This window comes from Chrysemys picta, chromosome 5 (assembly GCF_011386835.1).
Source record: "Chrysemys picta bellii isolate R12L10 chromosome 5, ASM1138683v2, whole genome shotgun sequence".
Lineage (NCBI taxonomy): Eukaryota > Metazoa > Chordata > Testudines > Emydidae > Chrysemys > Chrysemys picta.
This window is the reverse complement of record NC_088795.1, coordinates 59,552,761-59,573,216: the sequence shown is the minus strand read 5'-3', so window position 1 is coordinate 59,573,216 and position 20,456 is coordinate 59,552,761. Positions and strand designations below refer to the sequence as shown.

The following is a 20,456-nucleotide window of genomic DNA, read 5'->3' as shown; positions in this document are numbered from 1 at the left end:
TAGGAGAACTTTCACTGTTACGGCTTATGGAATTCACATCCTGTTTAGTGAATAAATAGAAGACTTCACTTGTTAGGGCTAACTCCTGATATGATTAAACTAAGTAATATACACCACAATGGTATTGTTTTTAACCCTTTAAAAATTAGCAAAATACGAACTTATAGGTGTACTAAAATGTATTTATTATGGCCAGCTGGGTGATCTTAGGCAAGTCACTTCCCCTCTGTCTCAGTTTCTTCATCTGTGAAATGGAGATGATGATGATGATGATGATGCTTACCTCTTTTGTAAAGCGCTTTGAAAGCTATTGACAGAAGTGCTATATTAGAGCTAGGTATTATCATTATTATACATTTTACATCTTTCCTGATAATTCCTGGGCTGATGGAGTGTTGAAGAATCTACTGGGGACTTCCCAGGAGAAAAGAGTGTGTAGATGAGGACAGACAGGACTCAAAGCAGTCAATACATCAACTTTGACAAAAACCACAGGTTACTCTTCCTCACTCATTACCTGGGATGACCCCCAGGAATAACTGTTTATAACTATTCTACCTAGTGTGATCACAACCAACTAGTATGTTTTTAAACACCACTTAGCACTGGCGATAGACAGATAGTGTTGTTTGTTTAAAAATATATGTATTAACATGTGTTGGCTAACATGGTTATGAAACACACACCTTGTCCTGATATAGTCAAAGGCTTAACGTTTTTCTCAAGCAGTTTCAAGAATACAGACTCATGTGAGAGAGAATACACTAAATGAATCCTACTTTGTAATTATTCTGTGTATCCAGAAGTGTGTTCTTCTCAACTACGATGAGTTATTCCACATTATTGAATAATCATATTTAGCAACATGTCGTGACTTGATTTAAATGGCATTGTTCAAGGCTTCCTTGAATATTTAGTAGACTTGAAAATATGTTTGCTTTCTCAAAGCAAGATACAATATTTCTTTTGTCAGTTATTTTGGCATAAATAGAGCCCTTAGTGTTGTCAGGAAAAAGTTGTGTACTGTGACCATGCATCTCCTTTAAGATTATACACCTATTTGTCAGTACACAGGGTGACTGAACACACTGTTTGGGTACAGTGAATTAGGCTAGGCCATCAATGAACTTTGCATTTCTTCCACGTTAATTTAATTTAAAGAAATCCCTAAGTAATCTTCAAAACGTTTTCTGCCTTTTCATAACTCATATCAATAGTTTTGATCTTCTTGGACCAGCTATTTTGAGTAACTTTTAAAACATACTTACACAGGATTAAAGTATCAATAATTATTCTCTTATTATTCAGTGGTATATGGTTACTATAGTGCATATCTATAACCGCTGGAAGAATAGTGAACTTCGGTGCTATGTGAATGGGGAACTAGCATCGTATGGAGAGATAACGTGGTTTGTCAATACCAGTGATGTAAGTAGCTTTTATTTAATTTTATGTTACTTAATTTCATACTTGGAATGGCTGAAATTTTTTTTGCACTTGATTATATTTTTAGGTTTTGATAACCTGGCTTGAGAGGAAAAAAGTAGTAGGTTTTCCAACAGAATTTTGAATAAATAATTTAAAAAAACTGTACCTGGTGACACACATTGCATTTCAACTAAGAGAATGCAAATGTAGTCAGTGTGCTAGATGGTCAGTAAAAGTTATGGGCCCAGTTCTGCAAACACCTAAGCACATCCATTATATTACTTAAATGAACAGTCCATTGACTAGTCACTGGAGTAAAGTTATGTGTATGCTTAACTGTGTGCAGGATTGGGCCCTATAGATGAACACTATCATGTCTCTTCAAAAACTTATTTTCCTCTCCTGCAGTTTCACTTTCTGCACTCCTAATATGTGGAAGACAGTCTGATAATACTGATCTCCAACATGGTATTGAGACACCAATACAATTAATGTTACCCTAATACTACAGAAATATCTGACTTTTTGATGATGTATGTTTGACAGTTCTAGAACTTAGCTTCTTAACTCTCTCACCGTGTATATATTTGCAGATATGTCCTATCAGTATTTGAGTAGAGTAAAAATTGCAGAGAACGTGGTTTATTTTTAATTAATATTGTATATTATGTATTTTACAAATTCTAGACATTGACAGCTAAATAAAATGAAAAATAATTGTTGGTTTGATTATAAAACAATTTTTTTTTTAAACTGCAGGTTTTGAAAACATTTACTTTATTTATTAATGCAGCCTTTCAAAATTAGAATGAAAGCTTTACCAGCTTGGACACCCAGTTTACTTGCCTTGACTATGATAATTGATTTGAGTTGGGAGAGGGAAATTTTTGCTTTTTGCCTGTCCAAAAATATTTTTTTCACCTTGATCAATTATAATATTGAAAGGTTGTTTTGGGTGTAAAATAAATTTATTGCTTTTCTGAAGAATAACAAATACATAATCCACATGATTAATACTTGTGTGCTTCACATTGAATCCTTCTTGTCTTTTATTGTGTACAACTGTATCCTGTGTTGTTCTTTTCAGACGTTTGATAAATGTTTCCTGGGTTCTTCAGAAACAGCAGATGCTAATCGAGTGTTTTGTGGGCAGATGACAGCTGTTTACCTTTTTAGTGACGCTCTCAATGCTGCTCAGATTTTTGCCATTTATCAGCTTGGCCTGGGATACAAGGTATTTTGGAATTGAGTCAATAGTACCCAAAAGATTAATTCTAATAAGTCAATTTCTAGAGTATTTTAGGATGTCGATGATGATGATTTATACAATGTTCTTACCAGCCTATTTTTTATTTACATAGGCTTTTAGAAATAAAGTATCTAATGTCACAAAATTTAAATTAATCTATTCAATTTTATAAAAGTGTAATAAGGAGAGAAATGAACATATAGATAAAGCTATATGTTTGTCATGGATATGATTTTCTTGAGGAAAATGTGACAGTTGAGGGTTTTTTTGGGCTTTGTAACCCCATCCAGCTGCTACTGAGCATGAACTTTTATAAATATAACTCTCTCTAGTCACCTGGGTTTTTAAATGGTTTTAAACAGTTTTGCATACTTTTATTACAAAAAATAGTTTGCTCAGTAATGTGACCCTGTGACTTTTTCCATTTTTCTATATATTTAATGTTTCTTATTTTTGTCATGATGCATAACCTCCCTTGCATAACTGATTTATAAAAATGCTACAGGCCCATCTGCATGAGAAGAGAGTATTTGATAATATAATTAAAAACCATTTTTTATATAAGTTCACTGTCAGAGTGGGAGTTGCAGCTCAGCAGTAGACTTGTTTGCTGGTGTTTTGTTTTCCGTCTCTTCTGTTCTATAAAACTCCAGTCCCACTCCATGAAATGAAAGAGATTGTACATGTATTAATCAAAACACAACCCCTCTCCCCCCACCTAATTTGACACACATTTAATACCAAGTTGGTATTAAAACAAGGCTAATGCAAATAATAAACTCTGTTTGCTGTCTTTACTCTCTTGTTCTCTTCTCAGGAGTTCTGCTTTGGATTTTTGGGTGATGGGGAGGGACATGCTGTCTAAGTGGATAGAGCACTAACTATTAACTGTGGCTAGATCATTTTTTTTTCATTGAGGCTTGCTACCAAATTTACTTTCTTCATGCCAGAAAAGTATCTTGATACCTAATTTAATACATTAAAAGTGTTGAGCACTGAGGTTTAGTTCTGTTATGCTATTATTTACTGTTTGTATTGTGCTAACCCTGATGGGCCTCAATTGGGGATTGTGGCCCCTACATGCTGTACCAACACATTTTTTTGTCTTTACCTCTGCCCAAAGAGCTTCTAAGTGAACACTGAGTAATAGGCACTATATTTTCTTATGTTTTTCTTAGCTTCCACAATGTCACTGCCTTAGGATACAAAAATGCTATATAATACTAACTGTGCAAAAATTGTCCTGAGCGAACAGTGTTGTAGTGGGACTGTTCTGATGCATTGCTGGAGTAGAGGAGTAATGCTGTTATAATAATTTTGTTTCCTATTGTATTTTCAGTGCAAGTCACCTTAATTTTTTTTCTTCCATCTTTCTAGGGAACGTTTAAATTCAAGACAGAAAGTGATCTCTTCCTTGCTGAGCATCACAAACTGTTACTGTATGATGGCAAATTGTCCAGTGCTATTGCTTTCACGTACAATCCAAGGGCTACTGATGCACAGCTCTGTCTAGAATCATCCCCCAAGGATAACCCTTCTATCTTTGTTCATTCACCACATGCTCTCATGCTTCAGGTATTTTGGCACTTTTAGTAGACTTTCTAAGGAGAAAAACGGCTTGTACTTGCCTGTAACCAGGATTTTTAGCACCAGGTAAGAGGGCTCCACATAATAGACTAATCGGGAGAAGTTATCAGAACTGCACTGCTCTCCTTCCTCAACCTTTTAGTTGGAGGTGTGGAGAATTGTTCCCAGCTCTTTAAAGTAACTCTCCTCCCTTTGTCATCAAGCCTCCTGACTTCTCCCCACTACTACTGCCGGGCTCCCCTTTCCTATCACTTCTGGTCAGGCACCCCAAGAGGGAGGGATTTCCAACCTCTCCTAAACAATTTTGCTGCTTCTCATTGCATCACACCTGTGCCCTGTACATCATACATCACACCTGTGCACTGTACTTCTCATCAGTGTACAGCCATGTCATCCTTCCCTTCCCTAAGTGAACTTGCTCATTTTTCCATTCTTAGATTCCCAATTAAATTCTTCTTCAGGAAGGTTACATCAGAAATTTTTTTAGAAACACAGCAAAAGTTTAGAAAATAACTTTAAAATCAGCCTTCTTCCTCTTTCTTCCTCCCCCCCTCAAAAAAAAATTCCACCCACCCCCCTGCAATGTTTTTTCTTGAGGACATTCTATTGTAACTCTTGCTTCTTCCATCCCAGGGCCTCTAACACCTTGCTCTCCTCCACTTCGGGAGAGCACAGGGGCACTCAAGGAAGGGCCAGCAAGCTATGGAGCTCCTCTGTTACCAGAGACCATGTTTTGCTTTAGATGCTGGCCACAACCTATGTGCCCATCTAAAGCCATCTTTGAGGACCAGCACAGTAGACAGGAATCCCAGACTCTGGGTCAGGCTGGGACTGGGACATCTTTTTTGTGGTTGTCTCTCAACAGTAGCAGCCATTACTTGTAATAATTTCTTTGTGTGGTAATAATCTGATTTTATATTAAAGATACTCTTAAGTATTTAAGTCAAATGATAACTGTTTTAAAGTGGTTTTAGAAAAGGTTTTAATCTTTTTAATTCTTCTTTGTCAGGATGTGAAAGCAGTCCTAACACATTCTATCCAAAGTGCTATGCATTCAATTGGAGGAGTGCAGGTACTTTTCCCTCTGTTTGCACAGTTAGACCATAGGCAATATTCTTTGGACCAAGTTGACACAACTGTTTGGTGAGTACATATGGCTACCTCATTTCATCTTCCATTTTAACTTCAACCCATTTTAATTTGTGAAATGGGTTTTTGCTTAATTTAAACGGCCACAGAGCTAGCTACCTTATGTTGTAAAGAATTCTTGTGGTTTACAATTCTTTTTTTTCACCAGTAAGATATAGCAGCAAGTAAAGGGAAAACTTCTTAAGTCAGGCTTCTCTACATAAACACAATAAATTGAAGATTACATCTGCCTTAAGTGACAGAAATGCACAGCTTCTACTAAATACAGTTAAAATAACTGAAGGTTAAACTGGAAACCATGTCTGTCTGTGTTAAGCTATTAGGCAAAGAATTAACTCCAACTAATGGAATTGTAGCACTATTATTTGGATGCTTTATTTCTGTTCTCAAGGACAGAAGTTGTTAAGCCTCATGTGAACAGGATCTTGAGCTGAGGTGAAGATTATTGGCACCATGTTTTCTATGCAAACTTGCACAAATGAAAACAAATATGCACATCATGCTATAGTTATGTAATGTATTTATGGGGTACTAGAAATATGAAAAATCTACATGAGCTCTTTCCTGTCAATGGGGCAGGGGGGGAAGCTTCTTGAAGCTCCATGGAAGATAAGTTGATGATCCTGATCTATAGTGCATGATGATTGAAAGATGTGTTATGTGCCCAGGCTAACTCAAGCTTTGTATGTGTTGTCAAGGATGTTAAAATTGTAAGGGACTCATAGTACACTCTGTAGTTAACATTTCAAAAAAGTTTCCTTTAGAACTACTTGTTTTACAAACTCAAAACTTTCCAAAACACATTTATCTTTTTGGCTAATTCATTTTTATGGGATGAGTGTAGGAGAAACTGAAGCAATATCCTTCCATAGCAGTAGTCATACATGTAGCTTTTACTGAGGGCTAGTACCTTTGCCTGGATTAAAAATGGTTTTAATTTAGTAAAGTTATTACTATCTGTAAATTATCTTCTGGGCATGATCATTAGAAAACTGATAAAGAGAGAGACATATATTTGAAGAAAAATCCATATTTGGGGTACGATTTTCAAAAGTGCCTAAAGGATTTAATCCCATTGATTTCTGCTCCTAAATCCTTTAGGCATTTTAAAAATCTCCTTAATTCCTAATTTAAATATGAACTAATAAAGTTGTTTTGTCAGCTTCAAAAGCTGGTAACTTCACAACTGCTAAACTGATTTTTTTCTCCCACTTGACTCTTGTGTTAAGACCTATAAAATCATGTCTAAAAGAAATAAATTCAGTAGTAATAAGCTATACACTTATAAATGTGCAATTTATAGTACTCTATAACCATGTGTACAATGATAAAGGTTTATACCAATTAATGTATATGTACAAAAATTTGTATGTAAGCCACAGTACTAACACGCGATAGCCAGTCCTGAACCAGCGAGGGGCTTAAGTCTAATGGTGTGTATTCACTGACACCAAAGCACTAATTGGCCTTTATGTGCACTCTGTTAAAGAACTATGGAATTTTTTTCTTTTAAAGAGGCAGAAAAATGCTAAAATTATGTACAAAAACCTTCTAATGGAATATTAAGTTTACACAGTTAAGTTCTCTAAAATCAGGAAATACAAAAGCTAAGTTTGACTATATGACCTTCTTGCATTTAGGCCTTAGGATCATTTTAATTATGTGCTCATATACTAATTAATGATAAATGAAGTATAACTTTTTCACCTCTCTAAAGGCATGTGCTGATTCCTAGGTTGTGAGTTAGTGGGAGCAGTGAGAAGGAGAGAATGCATATCGGTTTGCAACCTAACATCATAATGTTTTTTACCATGGTCTTACAAGAGAAATGAGTGTCTCTGTGATGGCGTGGGGGAAAAACAAGCCAAAATACTTTTTTTGGGGGTGTGGGGGTAGAGTTGGAGCTCATCTTCACAGTGGAACAGTAAAAAGAAAAGACAAATTTTTTGCTTCTCCGTTCATGATTTTTGAGTGCTTAACTGGACAATCTTAATGTTGCATTAATATTTTGCATTGAATGCAGAAATCTTTGCTGTTCTAAAATCTTCTTGTGTATTTCTTCCTCCACCCCTCAGTACCTTCAAACCTAAAAAAACGTGCATATCTTCGAGTTTTCCTTTGCTCCAGCTCTGTTTTGCAACCTCTGATCTTCCAGCCACAAAAATTGATGAGACTTCATAGCAGTTAAGGAGTGGCACTGACTACAGAGGGGTTGTTCAAAGCAGTTAGTCCTGCTTTAAACAGAAGTGTTGCCAGCATCATTTGGCCTGTCGGAAAGCAAGAGAATGGCAGTTGGAATGGAACATAGATATATTGCATGGCAGAACTGGTTCAAAATTGGAAGTAATCAGTGAAAAGTTGTTTCAGGAGTGTTTTGCTATTCAAAAAGTATCACAAAGTTCAAAGTTTTGAGGTAGAGAAAATCCAGTTGAAACTAGGAGACTGACCATCTTGTAACTTTGCAGTCTTAAATGTTTTCAAATTCTAAACTTAACTTTATTCCAAATCTTAACTTAGCTATTTAAGTGTTGTATTAAATGTACTTATATACTGGAAGATGAAAGAGCTTAGCTGGGAACATATTCCTGTGAGGGAATTGAATACCTCATTTCTATGACTCTCTGAAACACCTGGTATTTCTTTAAGAAACTGATTTCAATACACTGTATTTTTCAGTTCTACTTTGCTGGCTTTCATCATGGAGTTGCTGAAGAACTCCATTGCTATGCAAGAGCAGATGCTTTCCTGTAAGGGCTTCCTTGTGATAGGACATTGTCTTGAAAAGGTAAAACAAAATCACTACTGAGCTAAGGTTAGCTTATCAGAATCCTTTTGCCAATATTTTTCTGTATTGTCGAAGTTTAAAAACAGTTCTGTAAACATGAGTCTAAAGAAGCCTTTTTTTTTTTAAACAGTCTTCCAAAGTCCATGTTACCAGAGTTGTGCTAGAACTATGCCTTGCATTTGCTAAATACCTGAGTAATTTGCACAATGGGATTCCCTTGCTTAAACAGCTGTGTGATCACATTCTCCTTAACCCTGCAATATGGATTCATACACCAGCAAAGGTAAATATTTTGGTTTTGTTAATCATGTATCCGTTCAGGTTAGAACATACATGGTGGTGGTGATGATGATGATGATACTGTTCTTAATGAAGTGGCATCCAAAGGCCCAATCAGGATCCCTCCTCCTTTTTCCTTTATGCTGCTTTTCCTGCTGAGGATTGTGGCGGCAGCATGGAAAGTAGGGAGGACCAGACCTCCTTTTCCTCTGCTACAGGTTCCAGATCCTCTTGTGGGATTCCTCAGCATTCCCAGGCCAGCCGGGAGCTATAATCCCTCCAGCGTGTCCTGGGTCAGCCTCGGGCCCTCCACCCAGTGGGACGTGCCCGGTAGAGTTCTAATGGAAGTGTCCCCGGGTCATCCTTATAAGGTGCCCGAACCACCCCAACTGCCTCCTCTCGATCCAGAGGAGTAGCAGCTCTACTCTGAGGCCCTCCTGAATAGCCGAGATCGTCTCCCTCTCTCAGAGAGTAAGCCCAGCCACCCTGCAGAGAAAGGTTTCAATCAGGACCCCATTGTTCTAAATGCTGTATGTACATAGGCTGACACGGTCCCTGCCTGAATAGCTAACGTTCTAATTGAAGATCTGGATAAGTAGCATGAAACTATTTGCATTCACTGACTAAGCAGCCTTTTAAAATAGTATTGTCCAACTTACGCTTCTGCTGTGGTGTGAAATGGAGTTTAGTGGATTGGTGCCAAATGATTCCAGATTTAACTATAATGTAAACCAAAGATATATCATCTCAGCAATACTATAGAATTACTATATACATAAAGTATATCAAGGCATAAAGATATTTGCCTGTACTAATTTCCAATCCATACTGGTATAACAGTTTGCCAAAATTGAAGCCAGAACACTCTCAAAGATTATTTTGAACTCTTAATAGAACAAAAGACAAGTAATTTAGCACTCAGGGAGAAGTACGGAAATAGTATAGGGTTCTTTAAAGATGCTGCAGGCAGCGCTACACCTGTTTTGTAACTACACAAGGAAAATTTATTTTTCATGGCTTTTAATCTGACATATTTCAAGAGCATGAAATTCACTTAAAAGCTCCTTCATCATCACAAGGCTAAAAAACTTGACATTTTGTGGTGAATTCCATAAGCTGAGCCAAAGTTAGATACAAATAGGTTTTGAAGCATCATGAAGGAATGATGTAATATGGGTACAGCTAAATTAAGCCTTTATAAAAGCATTGGCAGTATCTTTTATGTTTGCAGAAAGGGAAATAAGCAATACAAATCTATAAGACCATAACTTTATAATGAACTGTTTATATGAACTTTACAAACTGTTTCATATTAAGGGCATACTTTCCACTTGAAAATCCCACTTCTAGAAACTCTAGTAACACTCAAGATAACTATAATTGAAAAGCTAGTAGAGAGAATGTTTTTCTTCCTGTTTAGTTTGATTTATGCATTTGACAGCTCTTTGTGTATTGTCATTTTCAGTGTTCACCCTGTATGTCAATTTTTTCTAGCCAAACATAAACAGAAGAACAAGTAAACACTTTCCAAGATGGTGGCAGGTTTTTGCTGTTGCTTCACTTTGTTTTGATCATGTTGGAACTTGCAGAGCCGCTGATTGATTCCTGATAACTTCTGTTGGAACACATGGTGTTCATTAACCCTATCCTGGATGTAAGGGAGTGGGAGTGGCTATATAGACAGAGTAAGGGCTTGTCTACAAGGAAGTTAGTACAAGATAGGGTGTGAGTTTACAGCACATCCTGCACTAACTCCCCGTGTGGACACTTACTGCACACTGCAAGTGCACGTGGGCACCTTAGCTTAGTACACTTTAAAGCGAACTAAGCTATTAAGCTAAAGCACATGCAGGCATTTTTAGTGCACAATAAGAGTGTCCGAGATTGATGTGGACTGATCCTCCCTTAGGAAGAAAATATAGGAACAGCCACTATAAGAAACTATAGGAAAAATATTGGGCTGGAATTTGTTACTCTTTTTTGTAAATAGAAACAAACTCCAGTAAGGGGGTGAGTTTTGTACAGTGCGTCAGAGGCTGTGTTTTGGAAAGTGAGTTGCTTGGACCCTTACCCATTTTTAAAGACTCTTCTAAAAATAAAAAAATTAGACCATGTTATGTTTTGGATGCTCTGACTGAAATGGGAATTGTTAAAATGTCACTGCAATAAAACAGTAAAAATGTCATTGTCCCTTGTATGATTTAGACACGCACTAATGTCTATAGCACTATATAACATAGATACTTCACAGAAGAGGAACTTTTCAATTAGGGAACAGTAGCACCTGAAATCTTTTTTATTGCCCTTTCATTGTGCTCCAGAGAAGGACAGTGACATACATTTTTTATTCTGGCAGTTAGATGTAGCTATCAATATTGCCAGCCCTAAGCATTTAAAAAAAAAGCCCCCCAGAAATGATGAGATGGAAGAAAAAAATGGGGGATTCACACATTCAAACTTCTTTTCACAACAACCATGAAAGCCAAAATGTGGTGTTTTAAAATGAGATTCTCTCATATTCACATGACTCCAGAAGCTTGGACATTTAGAATTACACTAAGTATCATTAAACTTGTGGTAAAATCAAGAGTTTTTAGTAACTATTTGGTGAAGCTACCCTAGTGAGTATCTCCATTTACTCTGCTCTTTTTTACATTAGAATTTTTTTAAACTAGATAAAATTAAGAATGTAATTCCCTAATCTACTACCATTTTGACTTACCTCCCTGTTGAGTATGTGAAATCCTAGCTAACATTTTCAATTTGTTCTTAACTGGGTGTTGTAGGTTCAGCTGATCCTGTACACTTACCTGTCTACTGAGTTCATTGGCACTGTTAACATATACAATGCAGTTCGGCGTGTTGGGACAGTTCTTCTGGTAATGCACTCCTTAAAATATTACTACTGGGCCGTGAACCCTCAAGATCGCAGTGGTATTACTCCAAAAGGTGTAGGTATGTATACATTGCTCACCGTTCATCAACACATGAGCATTCTGAACCACTTCACTTGAAGTGCATGGTTTTGTGTGGTGTGTGGAATGGATGGGATCCAGGCAGTATTTCATTTGGTGGAAGGATTCAGCATACCAGTTCAAACAAGCAGCTTTGTCCATCTGGTGCTTTCTTTTTTGCCCCCATCCCCCCCCAGACCCTGAAGAGAATAAATATATGCCCCTAACCCCAAGGATCTATGTACATTATTAGAATATATCATACTGGGGATGATGATAAAAGTGCAGAGTATGGCCATTCTTATGTTCTTATGAGCGCAGAACATAGAGACTTGATGCTTAATACTGGGACCCACTACTGTGGAGCTGGCAGAATGGAAACCTAACTCCTGATGGGCAAGGGGAGCCCCATGCTTTCCCCCCGCCTTTTGTTCCCAATTGGAATAAGGAGCTCTGGGAGTTCCTATCACCCTTTCTTGGAGTAAGGGTTGTAGTGTACTCCCTATGGTGTTGCCTCCAGCTGGTAGTTGTGCTCTTCATAGTTCCTCAGCTACCTTGTTACCAGCCTAGGGTGGGAATGGGGATCGGAGAGATCTGGTAGCTGAAGGGAATATAGGTGTACCCAGGAAGTTCTCTCATGCCAGTCCTCCAGCAGGGGCCCCTTAATCCTGTTCCTCTCAGTACCACCAACTTCTCAAACAAGGGAAATTCACTAACAAAATTTGTGGAAGGGAAATTACATTTGCTTGGTAGTGTGTTGAACCCTGGAAGGAATGAAGATTTTTTGTTAGTAAGAACTTGTCTACTCATAAAATTGAACCGGTTACCTAAAGGTATGTTTCTTTACTAATTTAGTGAAACTAGGGCAAGTTTGTGTAGAATACTTTTATTTCAGTTGAATGGCTTATTTTTGATTTGAGCTAAATTGAACCAAAGCACTCTTAAACTCAACCAAAGTGCATCTACACAAACTTGCACCAGTTTAACTAAATAGGTTTAAAATCACATCTGTAGTTAAACTTGTGCAACACAAGACCTCATAGAGTTGTTTGAATTTGTATATTCTTCTGTTAAAATTGGGGTTGTATTTGCCCCCTCCCTAGGCGTAGCTAACACAATGAATAGCTTAAGGAGCTATGATATTTGGATCTTTAAAATATTTCAGTGACCGATTATTTGGGGAGGGAAAGGAGAGAGTCTTCTCTGAGAGTCTTGGGTCTCTAAATTGGGTTTCTCTAACTTGCAAGATAGTATTTGTATACAAGAGGTGTAGGAATACCTCACAACACCATGTATTTATCCATAATATGCTAGTAGCAGCCCAAGCAGAAGAAGCCATTTTATATTGATTAATACTATAGTGTAATCATCTCCTGAAAATATTAATGAGCTGAAGTAGAAATTCTATTTAAAAACCAAACATACACAAAATAATTAAATATCAAAGTCTGGAAATACTAATTTAAAGTTATAGTATCAACTTAAACTCATTCTTTTACCCCAATCCATGATGTTTCAGTGCTTGATTTAGACACTGCAAAAGTTTTAATTTAAATGAAAAAGCATTAAAAGAAGTTTTAATATAAGGTTTTATAAAACTTTGACATAGCCTTACCTTGTAGACTTAATTAGTGGTCAGTTCACTACACTATTAAATGTTAAAACAACATGTAGTAACGTGTTTCCTGTGGGAAGCAAAGCAAATCAGTGCATTTGAAATCGTGCTCTGGCATATAAAAATATAAAATATCTTACATTTTTTTCAAAACTTTTAAATTAAAAATATATTATATGCTTTAGTAACAAGATAACCATCAGTAATTCACATCCAGTAGATGGATAGTATAATATATCCATCTTTTTGTATGTTTTTAAAGATGGACCACGCCCTAATCAGAAGGAGATTTTATCTCTGCGAGCATTCTTACTGATGTTCATTAAACAACTAGTGATGAAGGTAAGGCGACTATAAATGGAGATTCTATTGTCCATGCTGCCTTTCCCATGAAATGTGTAACACTGACTCCATCTCTGCTGTGTACTACTGCAGTATATCACCTTAACAGTCTTTAAAGTATGTTGAAATTTTGGTGATTTTTTTGTAAGCAAATAAGATACTTGAAACAACACTGAGGGTGATCCTCCTATTTGGCCTGCTAATGTAAGTAGCATGAATTGATAAATGTTTGTTTAAACTATTTCTTGTCAAAAGTAGAGCTGTTGGTACGTAGTTAATTTTTGAAGTCCCCTCCACCAAGGGGAACATAAGAACTCTCTATTTGATGAGATTCAATCTCCTAAATCTAATCGTGGCAGAACCAGATGCTTCGGAAGAAGCATTAGTGTGGACAGAATAACTAGCTGTAGAAGGCTGTTATCCTTTATGCAGACAAGCCATTAGAGGATAACACCGTTTGCCAGTCAGCTTCACAAATATTTGCCAGACAACAGAGGACTGTTGAAATTCAGGAATCCTAGGTTCAGTTCTAGGTTCTGGAGGGGAACATTCTCTAGTGGTTATAAATCCTTCTGCTCGTATCTCTGTGCTATGCTCTCCCCTGAGCCAGAGGTTCTCTGTCTGTTTCTCTTCACTTTCCACCACACTTGTCACCTCTCTACATTTTGAATCATACTTTCTTTCTCCTCCATGCTCCTTCCGTACCAGAGGAGAAGTACTGAGAGCCAAGGAGACAGACTCCCTGCTCTCAATTCTGGTCCCCTGGAGCCGGGAGGACCAATTGCAGCAAAAGTCCTGCTCAGCCCCTTAGCTGGAGCATGCTAATAGCAGATGAAACCTCTGCGTGGTTTAGCCACTAAATTCTAAAGAGCCTTTACTGAGCATTTGCAAGCTGCTTTTTTTCCCCCGCCAGTAGCTTATAAGTAGGTCAAATTTAGGCAGATTTTTTTGCAGGGTCAGAAAAAAGTACTGATGCCAGGGTGACACCCTGCCAGATGTCTAGACTCTGTTCCAAAACATTAAGGTACAAGTGCATCTCAATTAAATGGTTGTAAGACTTCTGTTTTAGCATGGGCAAAACAACTTATTTTTCATGGAAACAAGTCAACAGTTTTTGCTGAAACTTAAAAAAACTAAAACAAACAAATGAGGCCTCAGAGAGCTCTAGTAGGGATGACTATAATAAATGTCTAATATTGTTTTTGGAGCTTACTAAGCTCTTTGCCTCAATATCTTGTGGAAGTGAATTCTGCAGGTTAATTTTGCATTGTACAAAGAAGTATTTACTACTTTAAATTTGCCTTTTAACTTCATTGGATGTCCGTTTGCTCTGCTATTATGAGGGAGAATAAGAAGAAACTCTGTTCTCCTTCTGTGGATCACTTATTGTTTCATATACATCTATTGTCACCTCTTACCCTATTTTTGTATGTTACTTTCCACTTTTGGTGGCAACTTTGTAACATAGATTCTTCAGTTTTGAATCCTTTAAGGCAGAGAACCTGTTACCTTAGAACAGGCGGGCGGGCAAACTTTTTGGCCTGAGGGCCACATTGGGTTTCCAAAGTTGTATGGAGGGCTGGGTAGGGAAGGCTGTGCCTCCCCAAACAGCCAGGTGTGGCCCAGCCCTGCCTCCTATCTGATCCCCCCCACGCACTTCTCGCCCCCTGATGGCTCTCCCGGGACCCCTGCCCCATCCATTCCTCCCTGTCCCCTGACTGCCCCGACTGACCCCCGCTTCCCCTTCCAACCCCTCCTCTCATTCCTGACTGGCCCCCCCCAGAACTCCTGCCCCATCCAACCCCCCCTCCTTCCTAACTGCCCCCCGGGACCCCTGCCCCCATTCAACCCCATATTCCCTGCCCTCTGACTGCCCCGACCCCTATTCAGAACCCCGCCCTCTGACCACCACCCCAAACTCCCCTGCCCTCTATTCCCCCCCCCCCCACTTCTTGCCCCCTTACTGCGCTACCTGGAGCATCGTTGGCTGGTGGTGCTACAGCTGCACCGTCCAGAGCATCAGGACAGGCAGCCGCACCATCCGGCTGCAGCCAGCCATGCCATTGCGCAGCACAGAGCACCGGGTCAGGCTGTGGCTCTGCAGCTGCGCTGCCTGGCAAGAGCTCGCAGCCCCGCTGCCCAGAGCATTGCGCCGGCGGTGCAGTGAGCTGAGGCTGTGGGGGAGGGGGGAACAGCAGGGGAGGGGCCTGGGGCTAGCCTCCTGGGCCATGAGCTGAGGGGCCGGGCAGGAGGGTCCCGCGGACTGTAGTTTACCCACCGCTGCCTTAGAAGCTGTCATGGCACCTTAGATAAAGATAAATCTATCTTGTGTAGCTGTTCAGCTTTATATGATACTGTCTTGTATAGTGCTGTTTAATAATTATTTTGTTATGTCTTGAAAGAAAGCTGCTAGATACAATTTAAATTTTATTTTTTGAGGATTATGGAGTGAAAGAAGATGAATTGCAGGCTATCCTCAATTATCTGCTCACAATTCATGAGGTAACTTTTTGTATTGTTTTTTGCTATTCTTGGTAAGTCAAGGAAAATTTATTCACAATTTTTTCAAATAAAAATATCCTCTCTTGCCACAAGATGGCTCTGCAGTAAGAAATAACAAATATAGTCCAAACCTAGAGTGCAGTGTGTTGAATTACCAATATCCTGTAGTGATTTAAACACTATATTTAATAGTAGATTGAGGTTCATTAAGGTAGTAAGTCAAAGTAGTTTCCTATGCTGTTCAACAACCTGATCTATCAATCAGAAAAACAGATGGCAAGAGTGACTTAAAAAAATCCTTATTTTATGCTACCTAAGTAATATTTTTGGTTTTATTTTTCACCGTTTTTATTCTGCTTCTTAAATAAAACAATACATTGAAAATGTGAATTAAAAATAAGAATGTTAATGAAGTCGAAGAGAAGCTTGTAAACTTAATTGCGAAAGAATATTGGTTACCATTGATATATCTGCATCTTCATATTTTAGCACCAGGAAAAGGCACTTTATGCCAGATGTAACATCAAAGACAAGGAAAATGGGACCATAAATCTAACTGAACTAATCTCTTTAAGGGTGCTTGAAATGGGTAAAATAAGGAATTAATTGAATTCACTTCAAGCAGTACAGATTTATTTTTTCTTTGTGTTTACACCTATATTTATCCTACAGTCTCTACTCTGGTACTGGATTGAGTGTGCTTGGGTGCAGCATGAAATAAGCAATCCAATCCTTCTCCTTTATGCAGAAATGACAATCTGGGTAGCAGCTAAGGACTTATCTATATGGAGACTTAATGCGTGGCAAGCTGGGATGTGAATTTACACTGTGCAAGTTTGCTATGCAGTAGCTGACCGTGTGGACTCTGCTACCATTCACTAAAAGTTCTGTAGTCAAAGCATGTTATGGAACTTCTGTGCATGGCAGTAGAGTCCATATGGCCAGTTACTGCAAGTTAGTCTGCTTGTACATTCACATCCTGGCTTGCTATGCATGAAGTCTCCATGTAGAAAAACCCTGAAAATGAAACGCATCACAGAGCTTTCATTCAAATTTTGTAAATGGAAAGGAGGAGTTAACCTTCCACTCTTCCTCTTATTTTAACCAGATGAGCCTGTGTGGCCTAAACTGAGAGCCAGGGTTGTTGAATCCTTAATGAAGCAATCTTTTTTTCTGTCAAGCGATTAACATAGGTGTTAAACAAAACAAAGAAAACAAAATGTTCTAAACATGCCATAGGAAAATAGCCCTACCCTCTTCATCATGCTAATCAGCCATGACATCTGTGAGGTCATAATGTTGCCATACCTTAGAAGTGCATAGTCTTTCAGGATATACAAGACCCAAGTGTCTAATGTGTAAAATGAGCAGGACATTTTTGTTGAAAAATTTGTGAAGGTAGCTTTTTATATATCACGAAGAATAAGAAACGGGCACAAAAGTTGCATTTTATTTCTTCGTAAGTCACCTTTAAATAAAAGCAATTTACTTGGAACAAATTCGTAAGCTGTGGTTAAATGTATATGCCTCAGACAAACTGCTAAAAAAAACCTTTGCTAGACAGGTAATAAGCCTAAATTATCTACTTTTAGTATTGCCTATGAGTTCTCAAAGTTTTTCATAGTATAGGCCACAACTTTAAAAAAAAATCTCATGAACCGCCACCCTTTGGAAAATTTGCTTTGTTAGTTTTTGTTTTGTTTTAATTCACTGAATGGGTGAAGTGTATGTGTGTACGTACGTGTGTGTGTGTGTGTGTGTGTGTACTTACATAAATGTGCATGGGAGGAATTGCCGCATAGTTCATTCCCTGTCACACATGCACAAACTTCCCACTACATACAAAACAATGCAACTTCACCACCACTATGCACAGATCAACTAATTCTACCTAATCCATTCTCACTTTTGTTGACCCTTTAATTTCCCTGTACCTTTCCTGTTCCTTAGTACTCTCTCCTGGCTCCTTTGAGCCTGGCCTAGTTATTTGGATTCTGGTCTGACTCCCTGGCCCTGCTCTGCAGTTTACAGCTGCTACCTAAAGAACTTCCTTGGCCCAAAACCAAGGCCTGGATCATACTGAATTATTTGCAATGACTTTTAAAATTTACAGTAATGTTCTAATCTAGCAATTTAGCTACTTAATTTTTAAATTCAAATTCTGTGATTTATTTTTTAATAGGATGACAATCTAATGGATGTCTTGCAGTTGCTTGTTGCTCTGACATCAGAGCATCCCAGTTCTATGATTCCTGCTTTTGATCAGAGGAATGGATTACGGTAAGTTAAATTTAATGCGTAGGCAAAAGAGAACAATATTTTGACGATATTGCTATTCACTGGAATTCCCACGCCACTTTGAGTCATTTCAGTCCTAGTAATACAGCTGTAAACTCCTTCTTTTGGGTGATTTTTTGTGTCCAGGTGTTCTCTTGGACAGAGTTCACATTGGTTTTATTACTTAGGAATTGTTAATGCCTCCAAGCTGTCAGTCATGCTCTGACAAGTAGTAGTCAGTTTGAGTTAGTCTATACTCCTATGTTAATCATCATCCATTAACATCTAGCCTGAAACCTCCCTTTCCACGTCAATTCATTGAGAATTTATTAATGGGACAATTCCAGCTAAACTAGCTAACAGATTTCTTCTGATCCTTGTTAGCTTTTTCACTACTGAAAAGTTTTTTTTTTTCTTTTTTTTTTTCTTTTTCCCCCTTTTCTTCCCCCACCCTATGGTGTGTAACCTACTGTTGGCAACTTCTGTCTACCTGTAGGCCATGCTCAATATGTTGAGAAATGCTGTTTCATGGTATGCTGAGTGGATAGTAGTAGTTGAGGAAAGGAGCTATGACATGCTATTTCTAGTAAAGCCCAGTAGAAGAATTGTTGTTAGGAAAATGCCATTAAATTACGGTTTTGATTTTATTTTGTGCTCTCAATGGGTGGCCTGATAACTGAACTTTTCTAATTTAAAATGAATCCTGTGTGGATATCAGGGGAAAGTGTGAGCATACAACCAAATATAAGAACTGTTCCTAGAAGGGTACTTACAGCAGTAATTCACTTGTTATATAAAGGTGTATTCTCAATTCATACATTTTGTTGCAACTACTGATTAATCCTGGGTTTTACTTTTTCCCCCCAGTTCCCCTATGTCAAGAATCATGCAGTCATGTTCATAATTGTTTCCACCCTCTTCTCAGTGCTAGTTATTTCATCTGTTTTGTTCAGCTTTGACTTCATTTGTATGGTAATATTATGTTTTGGGAAACGAATAAAAACTCTAAATAATAAAGTATTTGAATGCCATGTCAGGTCTCTAACGTATTGTATTTGTTTTTACTTCAACTGGCAATAAACTTTTTTCTTTTTATTAAGTAGCATAGGGGCAGCTCAGTATGAATAGTGAGTCGACTGTGAGAAATCTTTGTTTTTCTGTCTCATTTGTTATATTCCTTACTCCTGTACTGTCTCCAGCCATTTAACTGGCTGATTATATGTCTAGTGCAATTGATCTGAAAATTTAAAAAGCTGAGTTAAATGATACTTTCTCTCCATGTTTAAAATAAAATTAATTTTTTTCCTCACACAGGCTGTATAAATATTTGGGTGTCTTTTCTTAAAATTAAAAAATAACATATATTAGCTCAGAAATAACCTATATGGAAGTTTAATGTTTTCCATGATACTGGATAGTCCTGATGGTGTCTTGTAAGCTGGCATCTTGTAAGGATAGAGAAAATTGGGCTGTGTTATCTTCCTCCATCTTTTGTACTCTGCTGATGATATCCCACCTGCCTAGCTAGTTACATTCACAGCTGCTTCACCCAGGTTAAAATCATTTTTTGTGTTGCTTGGATTTGAATCGCTGCTGACTCTTTACCCTCTGATTCTGGTACTGAAGAGAAGGGGAGACTTTTTTCTTTGTTTGGGTGTGTTGGGGGCAGCTGAGGTTATGGAATAAATTTATTGGGAGGGTTTGGGTGTGTAAACAAAACAGTCTACTTTGTTCTGTTCTTAAAAGTATCAACAGCCAGGTATTTCTATGTTAAGTAATATTGTCCTTTTCATTAGTTCTGATACTAGTAGAAATGCTTATGAATTTTTCCCTTAAAGTTCTAAAAATGTATTTTCATAAAAAGAGGCACACGGCCCAAAATGTTCACTGTACAGACTGGGGGACTTTATCATCTGCATTCTCATAATCAATATAATTTCATGGAACATTAAGGAATTACATAATCCATAAAAACTATTAAGAGCTTATCTCATCTGGACAGAAGCCAAGTGTGGTTGATGCAAATTCAGGAGATCTAGTGAATACCAAAGACAACCAAACTAAAATCACATCGGTTGTAAGTACGTCACGATGGTGATGATGACATTGGAGCAATCTTATATTGATATTAAGTGTACAATCGAGAACAGAATTTATCCTCTCAGGACACAATTTTAATTATTTATTGTAGTATATTAGTGTCCAGAGGGCATGGCCACCAGACCAGTCATTATCAGCTGGCAGAGTGTCTATACTTAACACTTTCTGCTAGGAGACTGCTTTCAGTTG

At 37.9% G+C, this 20,456-nt stretch overlaps 1 protein-coding gene across 8 annotated transcripts in view; it reads left to right on the top strand.

The window, feature by feature from the left end:
• Nucleotides 1-20,456, top strand: part of LRBA (LPS responsive beige-like anchor protein) — a 551,104-nt gene that overhangs the window by 74,356 nt on the left and 456,292 nt on the right. For all 8 annotated transcript variants that reach the window (XM_065597797.1, XM_065597794.1, XM_065597798.1 and 5 more), the window contains exons 8-17: nt 1,309-1,428; nt 2,516-2,662; nt 4,055-4,252; nt 5,274-5,407; nt 8,090-8,198; nt 8,329-8,481; nt 11,264-11,432; nt 13,309-13,388; nt 15,828-15,890; nt 18,073-18,170. In XM_065597797.1, the coding sequence (XP_065453869.1) occupies nt 1,309-1,428; nt 2,516-2,662; nt 4,055-4,252; nt 5,274-5,407; nt 8,090-8,198; nt 8,329-8,481; nt 11,264-11,432; nt 13,309-13,388; nt 15,828-15,890; nt 18,073-18,170 (1,271 nt within the window). The remainder of the gene's footprint in view (nt 1-1,308; nt 1,429-2,515; nt 2,663-4,054; nt 4,253-5,273; nt 5,408-8,089; nt 8,199-8,328; nt 8,482-11,263; nt 11,433-13,308; nt 13,389-15,827; nt 15,891-18,072; nt 18,171-20,456) is intronic.